This window comes from Heteronotia binoei, chromosome 3, assembly GCF_032191835.1.
Source record: "Heteronotia binoei isolate CCM8104 ecotype False Entrance Well chromosome 3, APGP_CSIRO_Hbin_v1, whole genome shotgun sequence".
Classification (NCBI taxonomy): domain Eukaryota; kingdom Metazoa; phylum Chordata; class Lepidosauria; order Squamata; family Gekkonidae; genus Heteronotia; species Heteronotia binoei.
In genome coordinates, this window is record NC_083225.1 from 138,006,598 (window position 1) to 138,029,802 (window position 23,205).

The window sequence follows — 23,205 nt, forward strand, 5'->3', positions numbered from 1 at the left end:
GTTGGACATTAAATTCCAGAAGTGCCACTTTTAGAGAACTTTAACAATTTCAATTACCTGGTGGATTCCATGAGATTCTTTAGTTTGTTTAAATATGAAGTCAAGGGACTCAGCAGGGCTTTTTTTGTAGCAGGAACTCCTTTGCATATTAGGCCACACACCCTTGATGTAGCCAATCCTCCTGGAGCTTGCCATAGACCCTTTACTAAGGGCCCTGTAAGCTCTGGGAGGATTGGCTACATCAGGGGTGCGTGGCCTGTTATGCAAAGGAGTTCCTGCTACAAAAAGCCCTGCGACTCAGTATTAATATGAGAAAATTATTACTGCAAAATGAGGCAGAATGGATTTTTTTGCCTTAATACACTTTCCTGGGGGCGGGGGGTTTAATTGAATCACAGGATTTATCCTGCTTTTTGTAGTTGGTATATTGGCCACAGTCAGATATTTTATAGACATTCTGTGAGTGTATCTCTAAGCCTTCAATATTGGTTACACCTGCTAGGACCTTTAATTGGGAATGTTACTGAATTTCTTGATGGTGAGAAGGTATGATGGTTTGTCCTCAAAGAAATATTTATTCAGTTCACAGATAAATATAAATTTAAATGCCTCCTAAATTCCCTTGTGAGTTGCACTACAGCAATGGTTGTGGCAGCACGACATGCAAAACCATTTACATGTATCCCTTTAAATGGCTTTTGTGAGCCACACCACCATGGTGTAACTCACAAGTGAACTCAGAATGCCTTCTGATTTCACTTGTAGTTGCACCACAGCAGTGGTGACGGCAGCTTGGCTTGTAAAACCATTTAAAGAGATCCCTTTAAATTGTTTTTTCAAGCTACACTGCATCACGAACCACAAAGCTTGGTTATTAAATGGAAAGGTTTGTGGAGGTTCATGATTCATGAGACCCCATGAACCATGAAGCTCCATTTTCCTGGTTCGTGCTCATCCAGTTTGGTGTAGTGGTTAAGTGCGCGGACTCTTATCTGGGAGAACCGGGTTTGATTCCCCATTCCTCTGCTTGCACCTGCTGGAATGGCCTTGGGTCAGCCATAGCTCTTGCAGATTCTGGGAGAGCTGTCTCAGCCCCACCCATCTCACAGGGTGTCTGTTGTGGGGGAGGAAGGATATTGTGAGCCACTCTGAGACTCTGATTCAGAGAGAAGGGTGGAGTATAAATCCAATATCATCATCATCCTATGCATATCATTCTGTTATATAATATAATAATTTTAAAAACTCCAGAAATGAGACTAAAATGTGACTAACAATGTTTTAATGTAGCTCAGAAAGGTCTATGTAGTTACTGAAAAACATCCTTTAAAACATTTGGAGAAACTCATCTTTTTCACACACAGACCTTAATTGGAAAGGACTAAGTATCACAGTAAGAGGCAACATATAAATACTATACTGTAGCCAGCTGTAAAGATGTATTAGATGGAAACATTGATTCGCATGCAGTGATATCGGTAAACAAGCCACTCTCAGCAGGCATTCCCGTGTTGAGAAACTGTTTCCAAGTTTTCTGAGAACAATATAAATCAGATCCATTAGGGGATGATTTCTTCTAGACTAGACCACCTAATTTTGTTCAAACCTTAAACATCTATCAAAACAAATGAAAACTTCTGAACTGCAACTCAAGCTCCTGAACTTGAACCCAAACTTCTGAACTTCAGAATAAGAACAAAGATGTCAGAAATCATCAATAATAAAAAGTAACAAAGACATTTTAAAGGTTGGTGTGACACCCTTTCTCTACTCACACAGGGTGCCTACCATCCTCAGCAATCCCCCCATCTCTATCTCTCTGGTTCAGAGTTATCAGTAGGTCAGGATGTCCCAAGCTACCCTTCTTGTCACGACCATCTCACACCTCAGGTCTTCTCTGTCACAGACAGAGTAGCTCAGCCTCCTTTAATTATAAGGCCTCACTCACACAGCTATTGGAGCTGGGGCTCAAACACTGATCCAATAACTCTCTGCCAGTATTCATTCACATCCTATAATAGATGTATAGACCAGGGGTGACCAAACTTGCTTAACTTAAGAGCCACATAGAATAAACATCAGATGCTCAAGAGCCGCAGGACATGACTGTCAGATGCTTGAGAGCCACAAGATGGAAGGAAGGAAAATAGATGGAGGAGGGGTAGAAAGAAAGCAACTTTAACTTTAAATGCATTTTCCAAGCCCCCAACAAATGTCTTCCCCAAGCCAGCCAATGGGGAAGTGGTGGCTTCTAGACCCACAAATATGTATAAAAGAGCCAAATGTGGCTCCTGAGCCACAGTTTGGCCACCCCTGGTATAGACCAAGATACTGAATTGTGCATGTGCTTCTTTCCCTTAGACATGCAGTCCACAGGCTTAAAAAAAACTCAAACCAAGTAAACTTTTATTTTATTTATTTATGGTATGAACAAAACACTGAGGAAAATAAGTTATATGTAACAATATTTCACACTTCCATTGAACTTTTGAACTTAGGTCCTATTCCTGCATTTGAGAACCTTTAGTTATAAACTATTTTCAGCTTGTTCTAAGTAACTTTTCTAGGCAGTTCCACTCAGTCAGAAATCCTCCCTCTCCCCCCGCATAGGCTGTCATCTCCTTTGCTACTAACTCTTGTCATTTTCAACTGCTCTTTTTCCAACCTCCACTCTCAACATTCCGTCTGCTCTCATTTGCTGAACTTAGTAATGCTAAATAGTTTTAGTACAAGTGGTGACCTGCACAAAACTTGGGTGGAGGGAGGCATTCCCCCCACCTTTCCTCCTACTTCTATGCCTTTCACTCTTCCTCCATCCTGCCACCATTTTTCTTACTCTGTCCCCCATATCTGTCTCTCTCTCTGGTTCCTACCACATTACTCTCTTTCTTTTTCTACCCCTTCCCCAGCCTCTCTCTCTCTTTCTGCCCCCAACCTCATCACTCTCTCTTTCTGACTGTTTCTGTCACTCTACCCCATCAATCTCTTCCTCCTTCCTTCCCCCTGTTCTTAGAGCAGCTCTGGGTGAACCAGCCCACCTTCTCTCCCCTCCCTCATAGGCTTTCCCAGAGCAGCTCTGGGAGAGCCAGCCCACCCCCTGCCTTCACTTACTGCCTCAGCCACAGAGGCACCAGGAGTGCCAGCCTATCTTTCCTCCCCTCCCTTGACGGCTCACCTGGACAGCTCCAGGCAGGCCATCTGACCTTATCTTCCTCATTGCTGCTCTTAATGGGTCACCTGGAGTTGCTCCAGATGGGACTACTGAGGTTTTCCTCCCCATCTCAGCTGCTCACTTGGAGCTAGACTGGTTGAGCCAGCATAGCTTCCATCTTTCCCTTCTCTTAGTGGCTCGCCCAAAGCTGCTACAGGCAGGCCCACCAGGGCCCTCCCCCACTTGTTTTTGCTGCCTTTGTCTGCTTTCAGTGGCTTGCCTGGTGCAGTTCCACGCAGCCTGGGCTCAGTGGCAGCTCCCAGGATCTTTCTAAGGTAAGTGCATTGTCTGCGCATAGGCAGACAATGCTTTTAATAGGGGGGGGGGGAATTAAACCCATGTGATGTGGGTTTTTTAACTTTTCAGATTTTTCTGCAACCTAGGAGGTTATCTAAGTTTGCAGAAAAGCCTGTTTGGGGTGTTTGGAACTACATATGTAGATGAGATTGGATTATTTGATTAGTGTGAAAGGGCCTGGCTAAATTTTTTGCTAAAACATGCAACATGATAGAGCTTTTGAAAAGCAACCTTAATAAACTGTGAATAACTCTGAATAAGTTGAATAACTTTTGATAAAAGGTAGACAGAAAAGCAGTTTAAAACCAGTTTGCCATCTGAAAAATTACTCACAATTATGAGTTGTTTTGAGATTAAGCATAACGGACCTGACTCTTTAAGAACTAAATCCATGGTTAGCAGCTTTGCTGTCTTTTGTTAACATGGCAGTTGGCTCTATTCACATAAATGAATAAGTGCATATTATAAAGACACCCTAGTATTCAGCACTCTCTCTCATCCAAACAAAGATCAAATCTGTACTGTTGGCCTGGAACTTCTCTCCACTAAGGGAAATGGGGAAGATGAAACTCTGTTACTAAGACAAAAAATATTAACTGTCTCACATATCAGTTAACTAATAATGTATCTATGTATTCTCTCTACTTTGTGAGACACATTTTTTAAAAAGAATGCAATGTTACAAAAGATTTAGAACATAGATCAAATATTAATTATTATTACAAAATATTTGATCAAATTGACTACATCTGAGATTTAACACTGCCTGTTCAAATTTACTACTGTAGAGTCACACATCATGTTTAAACCAGACCTACAGCTGTTCTGCATGAAATGTCAGGACACTGGAATCTGTAGCCTGGGCTGGCATTGCAGTGACAGTCAACAAGTGAAGCAGGACAGCGGGAATACTGTCCTGATTTAAATGAGATTCCAGATTCATGCAAAGTTGCATGTATTTTTCCTATCCACTGGCATCACACTTAAATTTACCCTCAATATGAATTCATTCATAATACAAAGAAATTGGCAAACATCATACATATTTACTACTTTTTGTAACTTACAGTGCCCATTGCCAAAATACAGCCTCTTCTCATCAGCACCGTGTTTTGATTTACTACGCCCACAGAACCTAAAGAAACAATAATTTAAAAAAAATCAGAAATGCATGCACTGTTGACATATAAAGGAGAATTAAATATTTCCCTTAAATAACTAAATATTTAGTATAAACCTTAATACTATTTATGTTCTCTGTACCTTACAGAGCTAAGCTAGTTCTGAAGGAATTTGAGGAAATTAGCTAATGAGAAAATATGTTGATCTTTTACCACACCAGATACATTTTACAGTTGTCTTAGAATGTGTTTATAGCTGTTTTAAACAGGTCCTGTAGGACTGGTGCTACTATTGTTAGCAGCCTTATTAACATGTAGCTGTGCCTATGTCTTGCTCAGCTGATGAAGGTCTAAACAGACTAACCATTTTATTTATTTGTATAAACTATTTATATCCCACCTTATCTCTTCAGACTCCAGGTTCCTAACAATGTAGCAATCAGGTCATGAAAACACATTACAGTAGCCCAGTTAACAAGCTTTAAATGCTCAAATAACAAAGCAAGATTTAGAATACAGAAAACTGGAAAACACACAAAATGAACATAGTCAAATTTGCTAAAGAAATTTATACCGATTCCCCAGTAGACTTGTTCCAGCCTTGGAGTTCTCCCCCCCCCCCCCCCCGCACGATGCTTCAGTCCAATCAATGTCACTCAAGCTGCCCAGGGGTGCGACTTGCCTCGCCTTGCCTCTTTCCCATGGCAAGCAGAAACCAGGTTTCAGAGGATCTCACTTGCCACTGGAAAGAGGCGAGACAAGTTGCAGCCTCGGGGCAGCATGTGCAAAATTGGATGGAATTGTCAGGGTGGGGGGTGGGAAAGCTCTGATGCTGGAACAAGCCTAGTGTGGAATTGGTCTCCGTCTCCATCAAATGCTGTCTGGAAGACTATCTTATATGCTTTCCTAAACACAGCGCAGGGTTGCTATGTGCTTCCAAGGGTGGTAGATCTCCTTTCCCAGAAGGCCTTGCCTACCAGCACTCCAGCAGCCAGGGAACGAAATAATTTTCTTAAATTTTGGTCAGCAACAACATAGAGTTTCCAAAGGTTTCTAGAGAGGGCTGACAATTTTTGGGGAAATCTTGGAAGTGACATCAGTCCTCCGTAGGAATCACTGAAAACACTATGGTTTTACCACTCGGCTTGCTAGTCCCCAGGTCCATGTGAGGGATCCCCTGTTTTGCAGGCTCCTTGCCTGTCCTAACAGCCATTATGTATCTTTAAATCTCCACAGGTTTAGAAGAAACTTGCAAACTGTGTTTTGGAATTTAAATCTTTAAATCTCAGTAGGAGGAAAACTACAGGGTGGCAGGGTAAATTGGCAGAGCTATGTGTCTCTTCCCAGTGAGTGTGTGAAGCTGTGAGAAAGGAAGAGAACACAGTCCCTCTGTTTGTTTTGCATTCGTTTCAGAAGTTGTTTGCATAGTAAAATGGATAGTAAAGAGTAAACTAGAATCTGATTATGGGATGGAGGAAAACTCAATCCCCTAGACTGCTTTGTCCCTTTTGTTTTCCTGTGTAAGTCTGAAGAAATTGGTTGAAATACAGCAGATTGTTACATTCAGCAGCTCCCATGAGTAAATTGTTCTAGTGAGATCACAAAAGTGTGGGCTTGCAAACTCTGTTCATTTTGGCTGCTTTGTGAGTGTGTGTTCCCCTTAATAAAGCCATACTTAGAAATGCTACCAAAGCCAGGCGACTTGTGGGGAATGTCAAATTTAACTTTCAATTAGTGGAAATGCAGCTGCTGGGGAACCCTTTGAGGGTATAAAAAGAGGATGATGAAATGAAGACTGTATTTAGGGGAACTGTTCTGCTCTATTTTTATTTATTTATTAAGGAATGAGAAAGTCTCCTGGTTCTATCCCCAAAGTCCCTGGATATTTCCTGAGTTGGACCTGGCAACTTTCTTTACCATAGAGTTTCTCATGATTCATAGACAGATGTGATGTTACTTCTGGGTTTTCCTGGAAGTGATACCATGCCACTGCTGATAGCCACCCCCCTCCCATCCCTGCCCCTTCTGGTTTCTTGCTGATTGCCTGGCTGGGCCTGGCAACCTTAATATAGCAAGTGAAGGCACTCTCTGCATTGGCTTTAGTAGGCCATTCCAGAGGACTGGGCCTACCATCAGAAAAACCCGTGATGCAGTTATAACCATACATACAATCTCAAGATAGGAAACCTTAAGAGAAGGCTGTCTATGAAATTTTACTGGTACAGGGGTCCATTCTTGTCCATGACAGTGTTTTAGCAAAAGTGCTTATTGTTCCAAAGTAGCAGGAAATAAATGGAAATAAAATGGCTAAAATAATGATGAACTAACCTCCCAATCAGGATGTAAACCACAACTGTGAGCAGAATAATTGCTATTGCAGCTGAAACGGCAATCATTACAACCTGGCTATTCTCACTGGAGATGGAAAAAGCTAGAAGTCCAAGAAAATAAAAATGAGTAAAATATATATATATATATATATTACCAAAGACAAATGTAGGCAGTGGACAAATTAAATCATTACATCACTTTGTTCTCGGGAACAACCATGCTCAGTCTCTCAGCTAGGAAACTGTTAATTCTTTACTAACTTTACTAACTGATTATATGTATATGCAGGAAAAACTGAAGGCAAAGTTCTATAGATCTGTTTACAAGTCTGTAGTGATTTGGGAAAATAAAATATGATACAATGATCATCATTAGTTTTTACTGATGACTTAAAATCAAACTGGGAATGTTTAGCTAAAGAAATCTAGCATAATGGATGAAACAGTTCAACAGTCCATGTTTAATTTCTTTAGTAATGTATGTGGTTCAGAAAATGGGAGTCTTAAATCAGCTTTGTTTGTTTCAATTCAGCTCCTAACACAAATGAAAAATCTACACTCAACCTGACACAAATGAAAAACCTGCAGTGAACATTTGACTTCTCTCTCACAATTACCACTGAAATCAATGGAAATTAAAAGTGCTTTCTCTTAGTTGGATTGTGTCCAAAGCAATCAACTATGTAAGGGTCTAGGCACTAAAATTCTCAAAGTTATTGCAACACAAGAATATCCGTATTCAGCAGACGATTGCCAAAGTGATCAATGAAAATTGCTCAAAAATAAAAATTAGAATAAATAATCTAAAACCTAGTTAGTATAATTAATAATCTAATATACAGAGCTCTTCAATATCATTATATATTAATTTGTCATGGCAAGCACATACATGTTTGCTCAACACAAAAACATATTTCTTTCCCACACATTCTCAGAAATTAGGCTCTGAATGATTTTTAATACTCTATGTGATTCATATAATGAATTTCAAGAGCTAAAGGTTACTGTAATAGTCATTCGTTAACTAAAGTAAGGAGCTCAGCTATTTTACAGAAAGAGCTGGAATTTTTAAAAGCTCACAAATCTCAAAAATTCAAACATGTCAAGTGCAAGATTATTTGGCTTGCTACTAATTTTCTCTGTTTATTTTTGTGAGACATTATATTCTCCAAACAGAACATTTCTTAAACTTCAGACACTTGGGTCCTGGGACAAGTAAAAGATCACCACAATATCTGTGGTATAATCTATGTTATGCTATAAGGTTGGAATTCCTTCTTGTCTCTCCAAAATGCATACATCTGACAAATTAATCAGGGCTAACTACTAGATCATTACACTATTGCAAAATGACATTACAGTTGAGATAGACAGATTGAACATTAAGCTGTCAAATATTTTTAATAATTCTGTTGAGGAAAGCAAGTCTCCAGACTAATAATTCAATTTGGAATGTTACAAGCACATTTAATTTAAAAGTTGAACATTTTATTATCCAAATTTTAAAGTCTCTGCCTGATTTTTAAATAACATTGTTAAGTTCTACTGCAAAAAACAACAACAACAAAAAACCCACCTAGATATCCTGGGTCTGATGAATATGAAAGTTGCCATACAATGACCATAAAAAGAGCTATTTAGGCTCATACAAGGGGCTTAAAAACAGCCCTGATGGAGCAGACCAAAGTCTAGCATCTTGTTTCAATAGTAGCCAGGCAGATCCTTCTGGGAAGCCCACAAGAAGGACATAAAAACAACTATACTGCCTAGTTATTTGACTCGCAGCAACTGGTATTCAGGGTTTGTGGTAGACCATTGGAATTCTTTACTTTTTCCCCTTTGAACAGCAGATTCCTCTATGCTATGTCACAAAGTACTTTAGAAACTCTCCTGAAGTTACAGGAACAGTTTGTCATGTGACATGGGAGGGAAGAGACCTTAAGTTTAAGAAAAGCATGTCCTAATGCCCTTGTGGTCAAAGGATTGCCTCGATGGTTCTTTGACTACTAGGTAAATCCCATCCTTGCCCCTATTAGTGTATTTGGCTAGTTATTTAATTTAAAATACAATAATTTGCCATTTTGGAAGCATGGACTTCTTCTCCCAGAAAGGACATCAACCTGAGAACAAAATGTGACAGTGTGAGTATTGGCAATCTCTGGTTATGACTAGTAGAGGACTGCATAACTTACCCTGCACAGCTATGCTGTTTTAAAAACTTATAGAAGAGTTTCTACTTTTAAGAGAGTTTCACAGTTCTTGCTGTACTGTTCAAATAGGGAAGCACTTTAGATCTTTATTTTTTTTGGCGGGGGGAAGATGACAAACATGGGTGAATATATCCCTTGCTCATTTGAATTTTTCTCTGAATGTTGAGATCCAAAATATGCTATCTTGTTTATGAAGTAGACTGATCAATTCCTTTTTTAATCTCTGAATCTTACAGAACATTCACTATAAATATGGAAATAAAAAGGGGGAGGGAATCTGCTGGTTGCTGGAGTTTTCCACTTCTTCTGTTCATTTGTGTCCTCTTCTTTATATTAACAATGCGAATGTGCCAAGACCACATCAAGGTTCTCTGGGTGTGGGGTTTTAAGTTACAGTCCACATTGATAAAATACCATAGCCCTATTCTTGATGGGTTTGTTTTCCATAAGTTCTTGCCCATTATTAAAACCATATAAAAGGCATCTTACTAGAATCACATATACAATCACACAAAAAGAGCCTTATAATAAGAATAATTTTGCAACCAGAATGTTTTTTGCAGTACTTAATCAATTAAATGTGCACACTGGTAGCACTGATGGGAAAGAACCTGTAAAGCAACTGAAAGAACTGAAATATTGAGGAAACTGCCCATGAAGAAATCCCAGAATTAATTTTAAACAATTCTAGTTATATTAGTATTTAGAGAAGTGGAATGCAGCACTGAGCAAACTTTTAGAATAAAAAAACAATAACATTCACTATGAATATGGATTTTTAAAAAGGGAGGGATCTGCTGGTTGCTGGAGTGATCAATACATTCATTACATTTTATATTATTAGCTCAGGCATTCGTATTTGTATGAATATTACCAAAGAAAATCCTCCCAGTTTTCAGTGCTTCTTTCAGCTATATAAACATGTCTTTTCTTTCTTTTTAGAAAGAAAAGCATAAGAAAACTACAAACTGCTTCCCTGAACTCAAAGACTTTGTGAACTAAAAACCCTGGAGAAGCTATTTCTGCATATATTGTGTGAACAGAGTGGAAGTAAATCACACCATGCTCAAAAAAGTACACAGCATGATTTGCCTTTGTTTATGAACATAATGTTACACTAAATGTGAATATTTCTGATAACAACAAATTAAATCTGTAATTTGAAGCCAAAAGGTTAATGAAGATTTTGTTCAGTTTTCTGGGGGGGGAAAGTATTTTGGCAGTGCTAGTGAGCACTTTTTTTAAAAAGGAAAACATTTGGTTAAATTAATTTTTGAAAGAACTCTGCATATTCAAACTGGCAATATATGAAACATTGTCAGCCTAAAAAGCTTCTGTCCTCAGATGAAATTATATTTCAATTTGATTACACTGAGATCACATGGTAGGTGATTTAACAGGAGTTCTCAATGGCATTTCACATATTTCTGTAACAGTAGTCCAGATGTCTGAGGGTGAGCGTGTAACACCTAATTTCTAAAGGTTTTACAGGCACACGCTTACCAGAATTATGACAAGCAAATTGAATGGAACATAATGTACAGAACCAATGATCTCAAGGGGAGCCAGATTTGAGTCCAGTATCACCTTAAAGACCAACAAGATTTCCAGGCTAAAGTCTTTGAGAGTCAAACCTTCCTTTGTGGTATCTGATAAAGGAAACTTGGATTCTCATAAATGTGTATCCTGGAAATTTTACTGGTTTTTTTTAAGAGTTTCTGGACTGGAATATTACTCTTGTACTGCAGAGCAACACTTACCCTCCTGAAACTATGATGTTAACGAGACAGCCCCCCTACATTGTTCTTCCAGGAGCATACACTTAAGTACAAAACTTTCTCAATTCCAATAAAAGAGCAGCCATTCTGCCATCTATCTCTGCATTCTTCTATTTGTTTCATTTTCAAAAATTTTAAATGACATGCTGGGCTGAATTTCAGACATACATACTACTTATAGACATCTATCTAGCATCATCACGATGACAATATTTCCAGTGCAATCCTAAGCGGAGGTACTCCTAAGCCTATAGAACTGTGCTGTACATTATTATATAGTGCCTCCTCCCATAAATGCCATAGGCACTTCACTGTACTATCTCAATAATCCTTTCAGCAGTATTTTTGATTAGGTCAGTACTGATCTTTATGCTCGTACTACAGATAGAGCCTATGGGTTAGATCCAGACTAAATTGTTACTTTCTACTAATTTCTCCTTTCCTACGGTAGAACCCTGCATTTCATTCCTCTTGGTCCCCCATCCCCCAGGAGCAGCATTTCATAGAGATCAATGGGCTACAGTGGGAGGACAGAGCTAGGAAAGTTCCATTCTGCCCTCAGAAAATTTACTCTTGATCAAGTTCACAAGCAGATAGATAGTTGCTTGTCTAAGGCCAACAATAGCTTCATGACTTGAGATAATAGTTGGAACATGAACTTTACAGTTCCTAGGTTACTCCCTGAACTATGCTTGTGTTTGATAAGTATGTCTGTGTATGCCTTTTCTATGTCCTTTTTCTCTGCAAGTGAAGTAGCAAGAAATAGAGTATAGAATGGCTGTTCAGGGCCATTATTTGCATTTGACTGCAATTTCCTTGAAAATCCATTGCTCTCTTCCAAACATTTCTACTGCTGATGAGAAGAAAACTTCTGCCTTGAGAAGTAATGAAATGTGCATTATTTTGTGGATTTGAAGGAGAAAAATGACTCAACAGTTCTTTTGGAGTTCAGAAGTTTTTGGAGTCCGCAAGCTTAGACAACAATATTGGAATATTATAGCACAGTGGATCTTTTAAATTTCTTTCCCGGCAGGAGCTGCCATCTAGCACAAAATTTATTTAATTCTAGCAACATAAATAAGATGTGGCAGGAGAAAGTAGGAATCCCACCTGCACTATTTTATGGTATATTTTTCATAGCATGTTTTAAAATAATGACAAAGTATAAAAATTTATAGGCATGTTAGCTGGAAAGGCAGATCATAAATATAGAATCACATTTGCTGAACTAGAAAAGGAATAAAACTAGCCAGCCATATCGTTTTGAAAATTGTGTAGAAAACATTTAAAATCAATTTTTTTGCAAATACGTACAGTCAGGGCTGGTTTCAAACTCAAACTTGCGGCTGTTGCTCCCATATCCTGCAGCTGTTCGGGCTCGGATTTGAAAAACATAAGTGGTGTCCGGTTTGAGGCCACTGATAGTGACATTGGTGCTTCTTGTCCTCAGAATGGTGTAACTTGTCTCTTGCTCCTGCTTTAACAAAATAAATGGCCACATTAAAACCTAACATATTCAAAGCCAATGGGAGTTATTTTAGGGTTGCCAACTTCCAAGTGGGGGCTGGAATTTTCCTGGAATTACAACTGACCTCCCAGTTACAGGAATCAGTTCACTTGGAGAAAATGGCAAGTTCAGAGGATGAAGTATATGACATCATATTCCTCCTGAGCTCCATCCCCGGGCTCTACCTCCAAATTTCTAGGATTTTCCCAACTCAAGAGTTGGCAACCCTATTAAATGTTCCATTTTTTTTTTTTTGCTTGTACTGACTCACTGTGTGTAATCCACCTTGAGTCAATGTGAGAAGGTCGGACAATAAATAACTCATTTGTATTAGTTTATCTCTACATAACTTTCTTTGTGTAAAAAGCATTTCAAATGCAAGTGGATCAAATTTACTTTCATTGCCAGAATGATATAAAGGGATTTTGTTTTTGAAAGTCCATTGCAGTATTATTTCTAAAAACAGTATAACAAGTCTTTTTCTGACTTCCTTGGAGGTAGCAGGGGTGATCAGATAATAAGAAAAAAGGAAATATGATCCAATCCTGTATTTCTCTTGTCTGGAAAAAGAATTTAGAGAAAAAGAGAAAGAGAAAACAGAATGATCTTGATAAATCCACATGCTCATTTCCTAACAGAGACTGAAAACAGAAACCTTTATGATTTTGTGTTAACCTCCTTCCAACAAGATTATGGACTTGTTCATCCTACGAGTACATCCAGTAAGACTAGTTCATTCTACAAGAACAAAAGTTGAATAGGTAGCTGCCTTGCAGGGACAAAGAACTCACTGGACTTCCTCCACATGCAAGAATCCGGCCCCGCCCCGGCTGGGCCACAAAAGCGGCTACGCGCCACGGGGCCGTCGTTTGCAGCCCCGGATGGATCCGAGGCTTTTTTTTTTGCACTTTCCCGAACATCCGGGTGCTTCAAGTGGGGTGGAGCTTCAAGGCTATATATAGTCTCAGCCCCACCTGTCTTCCTCAGTTGCAAGCTAGCGCTCGGAGCGAAGGCACGTTCATGCGCTTTGTCCCGAACTGTGTAGCTTGTCAGGTGGGCTCCTGGGAGCCAGGCAGGCGCGCAGAAGAGCTTCAGGGCGACGGAAGAGCGTCGCGACGGACGAGAGGCTTCAGCCCTGGCTAGGACTGTTTGCCTGCGAGCCCCCAGAGGGGCTGTAGTAATTTGGGAAGGGGTGGGGGCGCCTGGGAGCGGACCCCGTTAGTGTTTCAGTGTTTTCCTGGGGGGTTTGGAAGAGAGGGTGCTGAGTTCGAAAGGGGAGTTTATACAGTTGGCCTATACCCCCCCTATTTTCTTCAAGGGTCCTGTGAGACCACCTTCCCCCCTATTCCCCCCTTGTTTTGGGGTGCTATGTGGATTAATTATAAGGGAGGGTGGTATTCTTTATTACCCTCCTCCTAGTCCCTCTTCTCCGCCCCACCTAGTTTTCTGTTTAAGGCAGCTGGTTGCTGGGGTGCATTGGTGGGATTAGAGCATGGGTCCAAAGAAGGGTCAGGGCCCTTCTAAGGGCAAGCAGCCTGCCAAGGCCCCACAAAAACGGGCCAGACCTGGTGCCCCGGGGGAGGAACAGCTGGACAGTGTTGCGATGAGGCAAGCTATAATGGAGCGGCTGACTGCTCTTGAAAGGGAGTGTGGCACGTCTGGGGCAGTGTCGGTGTGCCACCGGGCGCTCTGGTACACTTACTTTTGAGCGAGAAGTGCTTGCACGACTTTCTGCTTTGCAGGAGGGCATGGCCCCTGGGATGGAGCCTGAACAAGGGCAGGATGTGACAAAAACCACAAATGTGGTGCCGAACGACGAAGCAGTGGAACAGGAAGTGGAGGATGCTGGGCAGCAGCAGGTCCAGCCTGGGCGGTAGCAGTTACACCGACTGGTGCAGCAGGTAAGAGCGTAACAACACAGCAGCAGGTTACATAGCCTTGGGGTCCATGGGGCTCCGGGGTATAGCCAGGGCCCGTTGGGGCTGGGACCTGTGATTTCTGAACAAGGTGGGCACTGGGTTTCATCTGCCCAGCCTGGACCATCCTGGGTGGCAGGGAGTCCGACTTTAGTGCAGGCACCTGGGCCCACGGTGGGCCCACGGTGGGCTGGTGCCATCCACCGTCAGAGGGTACACAGGGGCCGATGGCATCTACCTAGGCAGCAGGGGTCCTATCTTGGGGTAGACAGAAGTCTGCGGCATAATCAATGATATGGCCTGGCGTCCCTTGCAATCCGTGGAGTAATTCACAGAACCCTTATGGGTCAGTTCCTTTTTTGGCTATCCCATTTGGTGATTCTGCAATGCCTTTGGAGGACCATTTGACCCCCGCGACAAGAGAGAAGATCCTGCGGGGGGACTACGTTGATGTGTTTAGTCTTCTCTATAGAGAATTGGAGAAGAAGAATAAAGCTGAAATGGATGAAAAGGAGAAGGAGAAGCTCAGGCGGAGGAAGGTTGACAGGAGCTGGACCAATTGGCTGCTGGGTTTCCTTATATATGTGGGAGTGATCGCTGGGGCGCAGCCAGCAAGGGTTGCGCCATTGTTTCAGTATTGCGACATCATTTATAGGGCATACACTGATTTTGCAGGGGCAGCTTGGCTGCAATATGATGAAACTTTAAGGATGAGAGCAGTGGTTAACCCATTGCTGCCGTGGGACCAGATTAATCAACAGCTTTGGTTGCAGTTGATGGCCCCGACTACGCCCAATCTGGGTGATAGGGCAGATAGCGGACACTTAGTGCATAGGCAGCCTGGTACCTCAACAGCCCGCCCTACGGCGGGTCAGTCGGTTCAACCCCGGCTGTTATGTTGGGAGTTCACATCTCAAGGAGAATGTTCACAGAAAACATGTAAATTTAGGCACGAGTGCCCGTTATGCGATGGCCCCCATGCATTTTTGGCATGCAGTAAAGCCAAGCAAAAAGGGGGTCAAAAGCGCCCCGGGGGTGGAGATAATTCACAGACATCTGGTAAAGGGTCGCAGTCCCATCCGCCTGAAAGTTCTTAAGTGCTTCCTGGAAGGCTATCCCAGGGTTGCGGATACGGATTATTTGTGGGAAGGGTTCAGTGCGGGTTTTAGGATCCCATTTCAGGGGCCTAGGGCACCCTGTAGTGCATCTAACCTTCGTTCTGTTGTGGAGCTCGGGCATGTTGTTAGGGCTAAGATAGATAAAGAATGTAAGGAAGGGCAAGTTATTGGTCCTTTTGATGCCCCTCTGGTTCCATGTTTGAGGGTTTCCCCATTAGGAGTGGTTCCTAAGAAGGCAGCGGGGGAGTATAGGTTGATTCATCATCTTTCATACCCCAGTGGGGGGTCAGTGAATGATGGAATTCCCAATCACCTCTGTTTGGTTTGCTACACTTCTTTTGACCAGGCAATCAAGGTTGTGCGGGGGTGCGGGCCAGGTGCAGAAATGGCCAAATGTGACATTAAGTCGGCATTTCGCCTGTTGCCAGTTCACCCGGACGATTTCGAGTTGTTGGGGTTCAAGTTTGAAGGAAAGTATTATATGGATAGAGCATTACTGATGGGATGCTCGGTATCCTGTGCTGCCTTCGAGCGTTTCAGTTCCTTTTTGGAATGGCTGTTGAAGGATAGATCGGGGCGGGGCGAGACGGTTCATTATTTAGATGACTTTCTGTTTGTGGGTGTGTCCGGGACCGGGTGCTGCGCCAGGCTTTTGGAGCTGTTTATGAAGCTGGCTGACGAGCTCGGCATGCCGCTTGCACACGAGAAGACGGAGGGCCCCTCCACTCGGCTTACATTTTTATGTATCGAATTGGATACCTGCCAGCAGGCTTCACAGTTGCCAGCAGAGAAGGTGCAACAGCTTAGAAATCGGTTGGCCGCACTGAAACAAAAGCGTAAGGTGTCCTTGTTAGAACTGCAGCAACTCGTAGGGCATCTAAATTTGGCTCCCAGCTGGGGCTGAGCGAGTGGGCTACTGTTGAATGGCTGGGGCGTCGTGGGCTAAGATGGCCTGGGCTCCTGTCTTTGTTGTTTTCGGGAAGGGTCGGTTTCCCACCTCACATTCTCGTCATTCACCTGGGTGGTAATGATCTGGGTTTGATGAAGGGGAAGGCCCTGTCCCTACAGGTGGTGGCGGATCTTCGGGTCATCCTGCGGAGGTGGCCAGGAGTTTGTCTGATATGGTCCAGCATCCTACCACGGAGAATTTGGCGGGCCGCTTGGGATCCAGTAGGGATCAAGCGGGCCCGTAAGAAGGCAAATCGGGCCCTTGGAAGGGGATCTGGGTGCTTTCCTTCCCCATCCTAGTATTAGGGTGGAGTTGGTTGATTTGTATCGGGCGGATGGTGTTCATTTGTTGGATTCAGGGAACCGGGCCTTTTTGAATGACTTACGGCAAGGCCTGCAGGTGGCTCTGGGCCGCCCGGGGGTCATGAATGCCTAAGCAGAGGCTTGGCATTGGCGGTGGCAGAAGGCGCAAGGGATTTATACCTTGCCGGTGAGCACCCAGGCCTTTGCACCTGTTTTGGGCAGTCGATCCGCATGCATGGCAGATGGGCTGTACGGCTCAATGTCGTATAATGCGGATCGTATTTAAGCCTCCCCTTATTAGCCTCCTTCTGGTGATCGGGGCTCAGGTGAAGGGGAGATAATTCGTGGCCTGCCGGCCAGCACTAACCACAATACTATGGCTCGTGCTGGGGGTGGGGTGGCTCGCCCATTTATGGACTTGGCGGGGTCGGCGGTAGACCCCAGGGCTTATCCTATAGTTGTTCTCCTTGCCGTGTTGAGTTTTAAGTTAATAAAGTAGCCCGTTTCCCATTTAATTATGTGTCAGCCTCTTTATTCCGACTGGGGGTCCAAAGGTATATGCCCTTCATGCTCCAACAGTGGTACTCCAGGACTGGCTTGGAGCAGTTCATTGATGTCGCAAGATTCATTCTCATGGCGGTAACCAGGGCTTTTTTTGAGGAGGAATACAGTTACGCAATTGTGATGTCAGTGGGTGTGGTCTAACATGCAAATGAGTTCCTGCTGGGCTTTTTCTACCAAAAAAAGCCCCGGTGGTGGCAATCTACCTAAGATTATCTGAATTCAAGAGTGCTGTACACCAGACAGCTTCTTTACCCATAGTGGATTCAGTGTACTTTTACAACAGGTACTATCAAATCTTAGCTCAAATGAAGACGTGAGTCTCTGTGATGCACAGTACTTTCACTCAACTATGGTTGGTGTGCCAACTGTGGCTCTTCTTGCATTATATAAGCATTATTTAGCCAGATTAATTTATGCTCTAATCACATCCAGAACAGTTTGCTGCGGAAAGTTTTCTTTTAAAGAGTGGAAGATCTGCTGCAATGAAGTGAACAAAAGGGAGCACAGGGGCTGGCAAGAGGGGTTGGTTTTTATACCCTTCTTTCTACCTGAAGGAGACTCAAAGTGGCCTTCCTTTCCTCTCCCCACAACTGGCACTTTGTGAGGCAGGTGGAGCTGAGAGAGTTCTGTGAGAACTGTGACTGGCCCAGGGTCACCCAGCTGGTGTCATGTGGAGCAGTGGGAGATCAAATGAGATTAGAGTCTGCCACTCTTAACCACCAGGCAAAATCACACTGGCAAAAAAGTGTAAATTAATAATTGGCATGTGAAAAGAGAATTTGAGTAGCAGATTTCTAAAAAGCATCAAGTCAAACATTAAACATTTCTCTAAATATATACAGGAAATCAGCCAGAGAAGTTGTTTGACCTATGGATGACCAGGGAATAAAGGATGGCTAAAGGAAGAAAAGCCAAATTAATTGTTTGCCTCTATGTTCACTATGACAAGTGATGGGGCACGTAGTCAAGCCATAGTCACTATTGACAGGAAGAGAGTCTGAAGAACTGAGTCAAACTGAGGTGATGAGTGATGATGTTCTAGACTTCTTGGGGAAAAATAACAACCAATAAGTCTCCACCTCCTAGCTGCATACACTTTAGGGTTCCTAAGAAATTAAAATGTGAGATTGTTGATGTTCTGTCTCACATATGTAACTTGTCACTAAAATTAGCTGTTGTACCAGAAAACTGGAGACCAGGAAATGTTGCACTGTTTTTAAAAAAGTTTCCAGAAGGGAATTAGGAAACTACAGGCTAGTCAGCCTAACATCTGGTCCAGGCAAATTATTAGAATCTGTAATTAAAGATGGACTTAGGCACATAGAGGAACAGAGCCTGCTGAGGGAAAATCAGCATGATTCCTGCAAAGAGAAGTCTTGCCTTACCAACTTTTAGAAGTTGCTATGTGCCTGCTGGAGGATTATTTGAAATGGGACTGGAAATAAAAGAGCCAATATTATATGTAAGCCAACTTGATTTCCACAGGGTAGAAAGGTAGTAATAAATATTTTAAATAAATAAATAATGCCCATGTATCTATGGTATGGGTGCAACTGGAATGCTGTATATCTCAAAAAGTCTGGTGATGGAAGACTAAGTAGTGGAGTCCAACAAGGAATGGTACTGGGGCGGGTGCTATTTAATTTGTTCATAAAATATCTAGAAGTAGAACTGAACGATGTAATGCCCACATTGCAGATGACACAAAATTATTTAGGTAATTGAATAATTCAGGCTGACTGTGAACATTTTCACAAAGAGCTCCACAAATTGGGCATGCTACAATGTGGAAAATCAAATTTAATGTAGATAAGTGTAAGGTTATGTGCATTGTGACAAACAATCCCACCTTTTAAATATATGCTGATAGGGTCTGAACTTCCTGAAAATGAGAGGGAAAGAGACCTTGTAGTTGATATTGGCTAGCTCAATCAAAATGTAAACACAGTGAAAAAAGGCAAAAAAGGCAAACTCTATGCTGGGGATTATTAGAAGAGGGACTGAAAATAGAAGAGCCAATATTATATTGTAAGCCACCTTGAATTCCATAGAGGAGAAAACTGGCTGTGTGTACTGGTCACTGTATCTGAAAAAGGACATTTCAGAGCCAGGAAGACAGAGCCTGGCCTACTGAAGACCCTTCTAAGAGTTGAGATGGGAGAGATGGTAGCATCTGGCCCAGCCTGCTCATGGTGAGGCAAATGCTGGCCCCCAGTCTGGCCAAGCTACACAAAGGCAAGATAGAGGCTGGCACCTGGCTGAACCCTGCACGAGATGAGGCAAGGTAGAGGGCAGCACCCAACACAACTGAGCACCCTGTAAAGAAAGGCAAGACAGAGGAGAATGAAGGTGTTTTGAGTCCGCATCACAGAGAAATATGGGCTATCGATGAAGTAAATAAAAATACAACAGAAGATGGAGGGGCAGATAAATAGTTGGTGGGTAGATGGGAAAAAGAGAAGGAAGCAGAGAAGTTTGAGGATATGGAAGTTGCCAGGATTTTTTTTTCTGAAGAGAGCTCTGGGGGATGCTACTTTAATTATTAAAGCATAAACAATAGGCGAGGGACTAGGAGGGGGACCAGGAGAGGGTATTTCTGGCAGATTTGGGAAGGGGCACCACCACCTGCTTAATTACAGCTCTGTTGCCAGGGGGAGGAAAAAGAAATTGTGTGGGAGACAGGAAAAATGATTTGCCTTGCAGATTCATCATTATGCAGCTGGGCCCATCTGGCAACCGGCACCACACAACTGAGCCGAAGTTTTCTTGGGTAGACAGTGCCAGGGTAAGGCATGACAGAACACTCCAGATGGCAAAAATATAAAGGTAGGTTGGCTGGTGGATGGGAAGGAGAGAAGGCAGGAAACAGGGAGAGACGGGGGCCTTTCAAGGAAGGGGAAAAGGAAATAGTGGAGGAGAGAGAAATCCAGCCTTTAAGTCCTTTTGTTTCCCACTTTTTAATATCTAAAACAGGGGTGTCAAACTCATTTGCTAGGAGGACTGGATCTGACACAAATGGGACTTTATGGGGTTGGGCTGTGTGTGTCATAAAATATAATGCCAGGTAATGGAGATATAAACTTTATAACAGACACAGACAAACAGAGTTAAGGATATTATTTTTAAACATAAAATACAAACATGCTTAAAACTTTTCCAATATTATGTTTAAGTTGGAAAGGTGGGGGAATAGTGGAATTTGGCAGTGCAATTTTTAAAACATCAAGAAAAAGTACAAAGGCTCTGACTGTGGAAACAATGAAATGGCATTGTACGTTTCTCCCCCATCCCCATCCCCTGAGTCTACTCAGGTTGGCAATGGCTTGCCAGTATAATATCTCCCTTTGGCCGTGGGTTCCCACATTAGAGTACTCACTAGATTAGGTACATTCAACAGAGATAAACTGGCTGAAAGCATCAAACTTTTGTTTGCAAGGACACAACTCCAGGAAGCATGAGTTTCAGCAGGCTATGGAAACGCTGAAAATGTAACCATCTTCACTCCATTGGAAACCAATGCAGAGCGAAGACAAAGCTGCAAGAAAAAAATGAAATGGATCTTAAAATCCACCCCACATTTTCCTTGCAGCAGCCAGCAAAGAAAGGCAGGAAGAGCGGGGAACTGAGACTCCCTGGGAGCTTCAAAGGGAGCTTCAAAGAGCCTTTGAAGCTTCCAGGTTGAAAGAGACTCTGCCTCAGAGCTTCAAAGAGCCTGGGAATGGAAAGAGACAGCCTTGGAGCTACAAAGGGTAAGGACAGGAGGGGGAGGGTGAAGAAAAGAGCTCTGCAGGCCGGATCAAAGCCTTGGGCAGGCTGCTTCTGGCCCACAGGCCGGTTATTTGACATCCATTCTAAAAGTTAATCAAGATCCTTCATTTTACAAAAATGAACCCCCCCCCCCAAAAAAACTGGCTTGCATCCTTAGATAAATGTCTATTAATAGGCAGCTATTTTTGCTGACTGTGCGACTGAACAACAAAATTTTTGCTAATTTCCTCCTCCTGCTTTAGACCTCTGACTTATCCCCTGATGCTGCTCCAATGTCCTCCTGGAGCAGCATTTGTGGCTTCAACAGAATGGAGGAAAGTAAGAATATCTCATTTTACTGATAGAAAAGCACTCCATTAGAGAAGATTTACCACAGTGTTGTATAAATGGGAATGTAAAGAATGGGAAAGATCCAAATTCTTGTACTGCATCCATTTATTACAGTAAGTTTTTTTTAAAGGTGTTAAATGTGGTTACTATAAGCCTTGGCTTTAATATGAGGCATTCCAGAATGTAAATTTTGTTTGATATTTTTCTTACAGCATTGGAAACTGCCTGAAAAACATGGATTTGAAAGCACTATAGCTTTTCTTTTCAGTTTCTTACACTATTGTTGATGTTACTGCTTGAACTTAACCAGATCTTTTCCTGGCTCTTTTTGCCCTGCTTTCCCACCTTTTCGTAGTACTTGACTTCGTAGTCCAAGATGATCCCATTAGGATGTTCCGGTTCTTGCCAAGACAGAGACACGCTGTTTCTAGATGTCCGGTCTTTCCTAATTATTGTGATGGGGGATGGAGCTGGGTAAGGGGGAAGAAAGCAAAAGCAAATGGAATTTATCATTGCTCCAATCCTTGGCAAGGAGGTGGTGTTTCCATCTGAAGGACTCCTGTGTATAAACCTGGACTTGTATCAACACTTAACAGCTGTATTATAGACTTCTTACCCAAGCCTTGAAGCAGGATGGCCTGCAGAAAAACGAGTTAGACTTTCTGTTGCTAGCAAAGTAGCAGCAAATGAGCAGATGTTTCTAATCTGCTACTATAATGTAAGCAATGAAATACATTTTATATATAAAAAGTGAACAAAAAAACCCTGCCTATTTATTATGATGTTGTGGTGTTATTATTACCAGATTCTGCTGCTCATTGATAATGTCTTCCTATTTTAGGCATACGACAAGACTGGAATAGATTATGCACAAGTAGTCCCAAGAGGTCCATTGTTAATAATAAGTGTACTGCTGAATGTATCCATTTTGTGACATATTGTTTCTTTCTCATCCCACCACAGTTCAAACCTCTCTTAGACATCTGCAGCAATTTTACAGGGATTAATCTAACAAAAAAATTAGAATTTAAATACAATTATTAAGTATAATATTCCTTAATGAAAAATATAGGAGCAGATAGCACAAATTCTAAAATTTAATATATCATATCTCCTGAAGGCTATTCATAAATTTTGTGATATGATTTTGAAGCCTAACCAATGAGTTCATACATTATACATAATGTTATCAGAACTAATGCTGTAGCTGTTTGCATCCCATGCCTACTGGAAGCCCCATTCAAAACCTGAAAATTCCATACATTATACTACACCTTACACTAAAATGAATGACTTTACACTAGAGATGTCATTAAACTTCATGACAATACTTTATTTCAAGTTTCTTTAATGGTTCCTCTGTACTTTGCATGTCACTCCAGTAATCCTTTATCTAACCATGTTATTTAAATTAAGTAGAAATGTTCTATTGAAATTCACATCTGTTTTTGCTTCCACTGGCATTAGAAGGCTGTGAAAAAAACAAAAATGAGGGACATTTTCCAAAGGCAATAGGCAGGATAAAAGTTCTCTTTCTGACCATGTGTTAAAAAGTTTTTAAAAATGAAAAAAAAATCCTTATATGGATTATAAAAGAATTATATGCCTTACTTGTTTGACCTCTATATTACAGCAGGAGACTGAATAAAGTACTTATACGATAACTTTATATCACTTATTCTTCTCTACAGACCTATATCAGGCTGTCAAAAGAGAATCAGCTGACAGTCAACATTCTGACCGCCCCCACCCTAGAGAGGGAAAACTTTTTGCCCATCCGATACTAGGAATAGACAGGTTGCTT

General features: G+C 41.9%; 1 protein-coding gene across 2 annotated transcripts in view; it reads right to left on the reverse strand.

Moving 5' to 3' along the window:
• The window catches only part of EPHA3 (EPH receptor A3), a 364,789-nt gene that overhangs the window by 61,570 nt on the left and 280,014 nt on the right, over positions 1-23,205 (reverse strand). Inside the window, exons 6-9 of one of the 2 annotated variants that reach the window (XM_060234514.1) lie at positions 21,747-21,871; positions 12,262-12,421; positions 6,958-7,060; positions 4,576-4,643 (exon numbers count right to left, since the gene is read on the reverse strand). In XM_060234514.1, the coding sequence (XP_060090497.1) occupies positions 4,576-4,643; positions 6,958-7,060; positions 12,262-12,421; positions 21,747-21,871 (456 nt within the window). Of the gene's footprint in view, positions 1-4,575; positions 4,644-6,957; positions 7,061-12,261; positions 12,425-21,746; positions 21,872-23,205 lie in introns of both variants that reach the window. The other variant, XM_060234513.1, reaches the window with a different exon arrangement.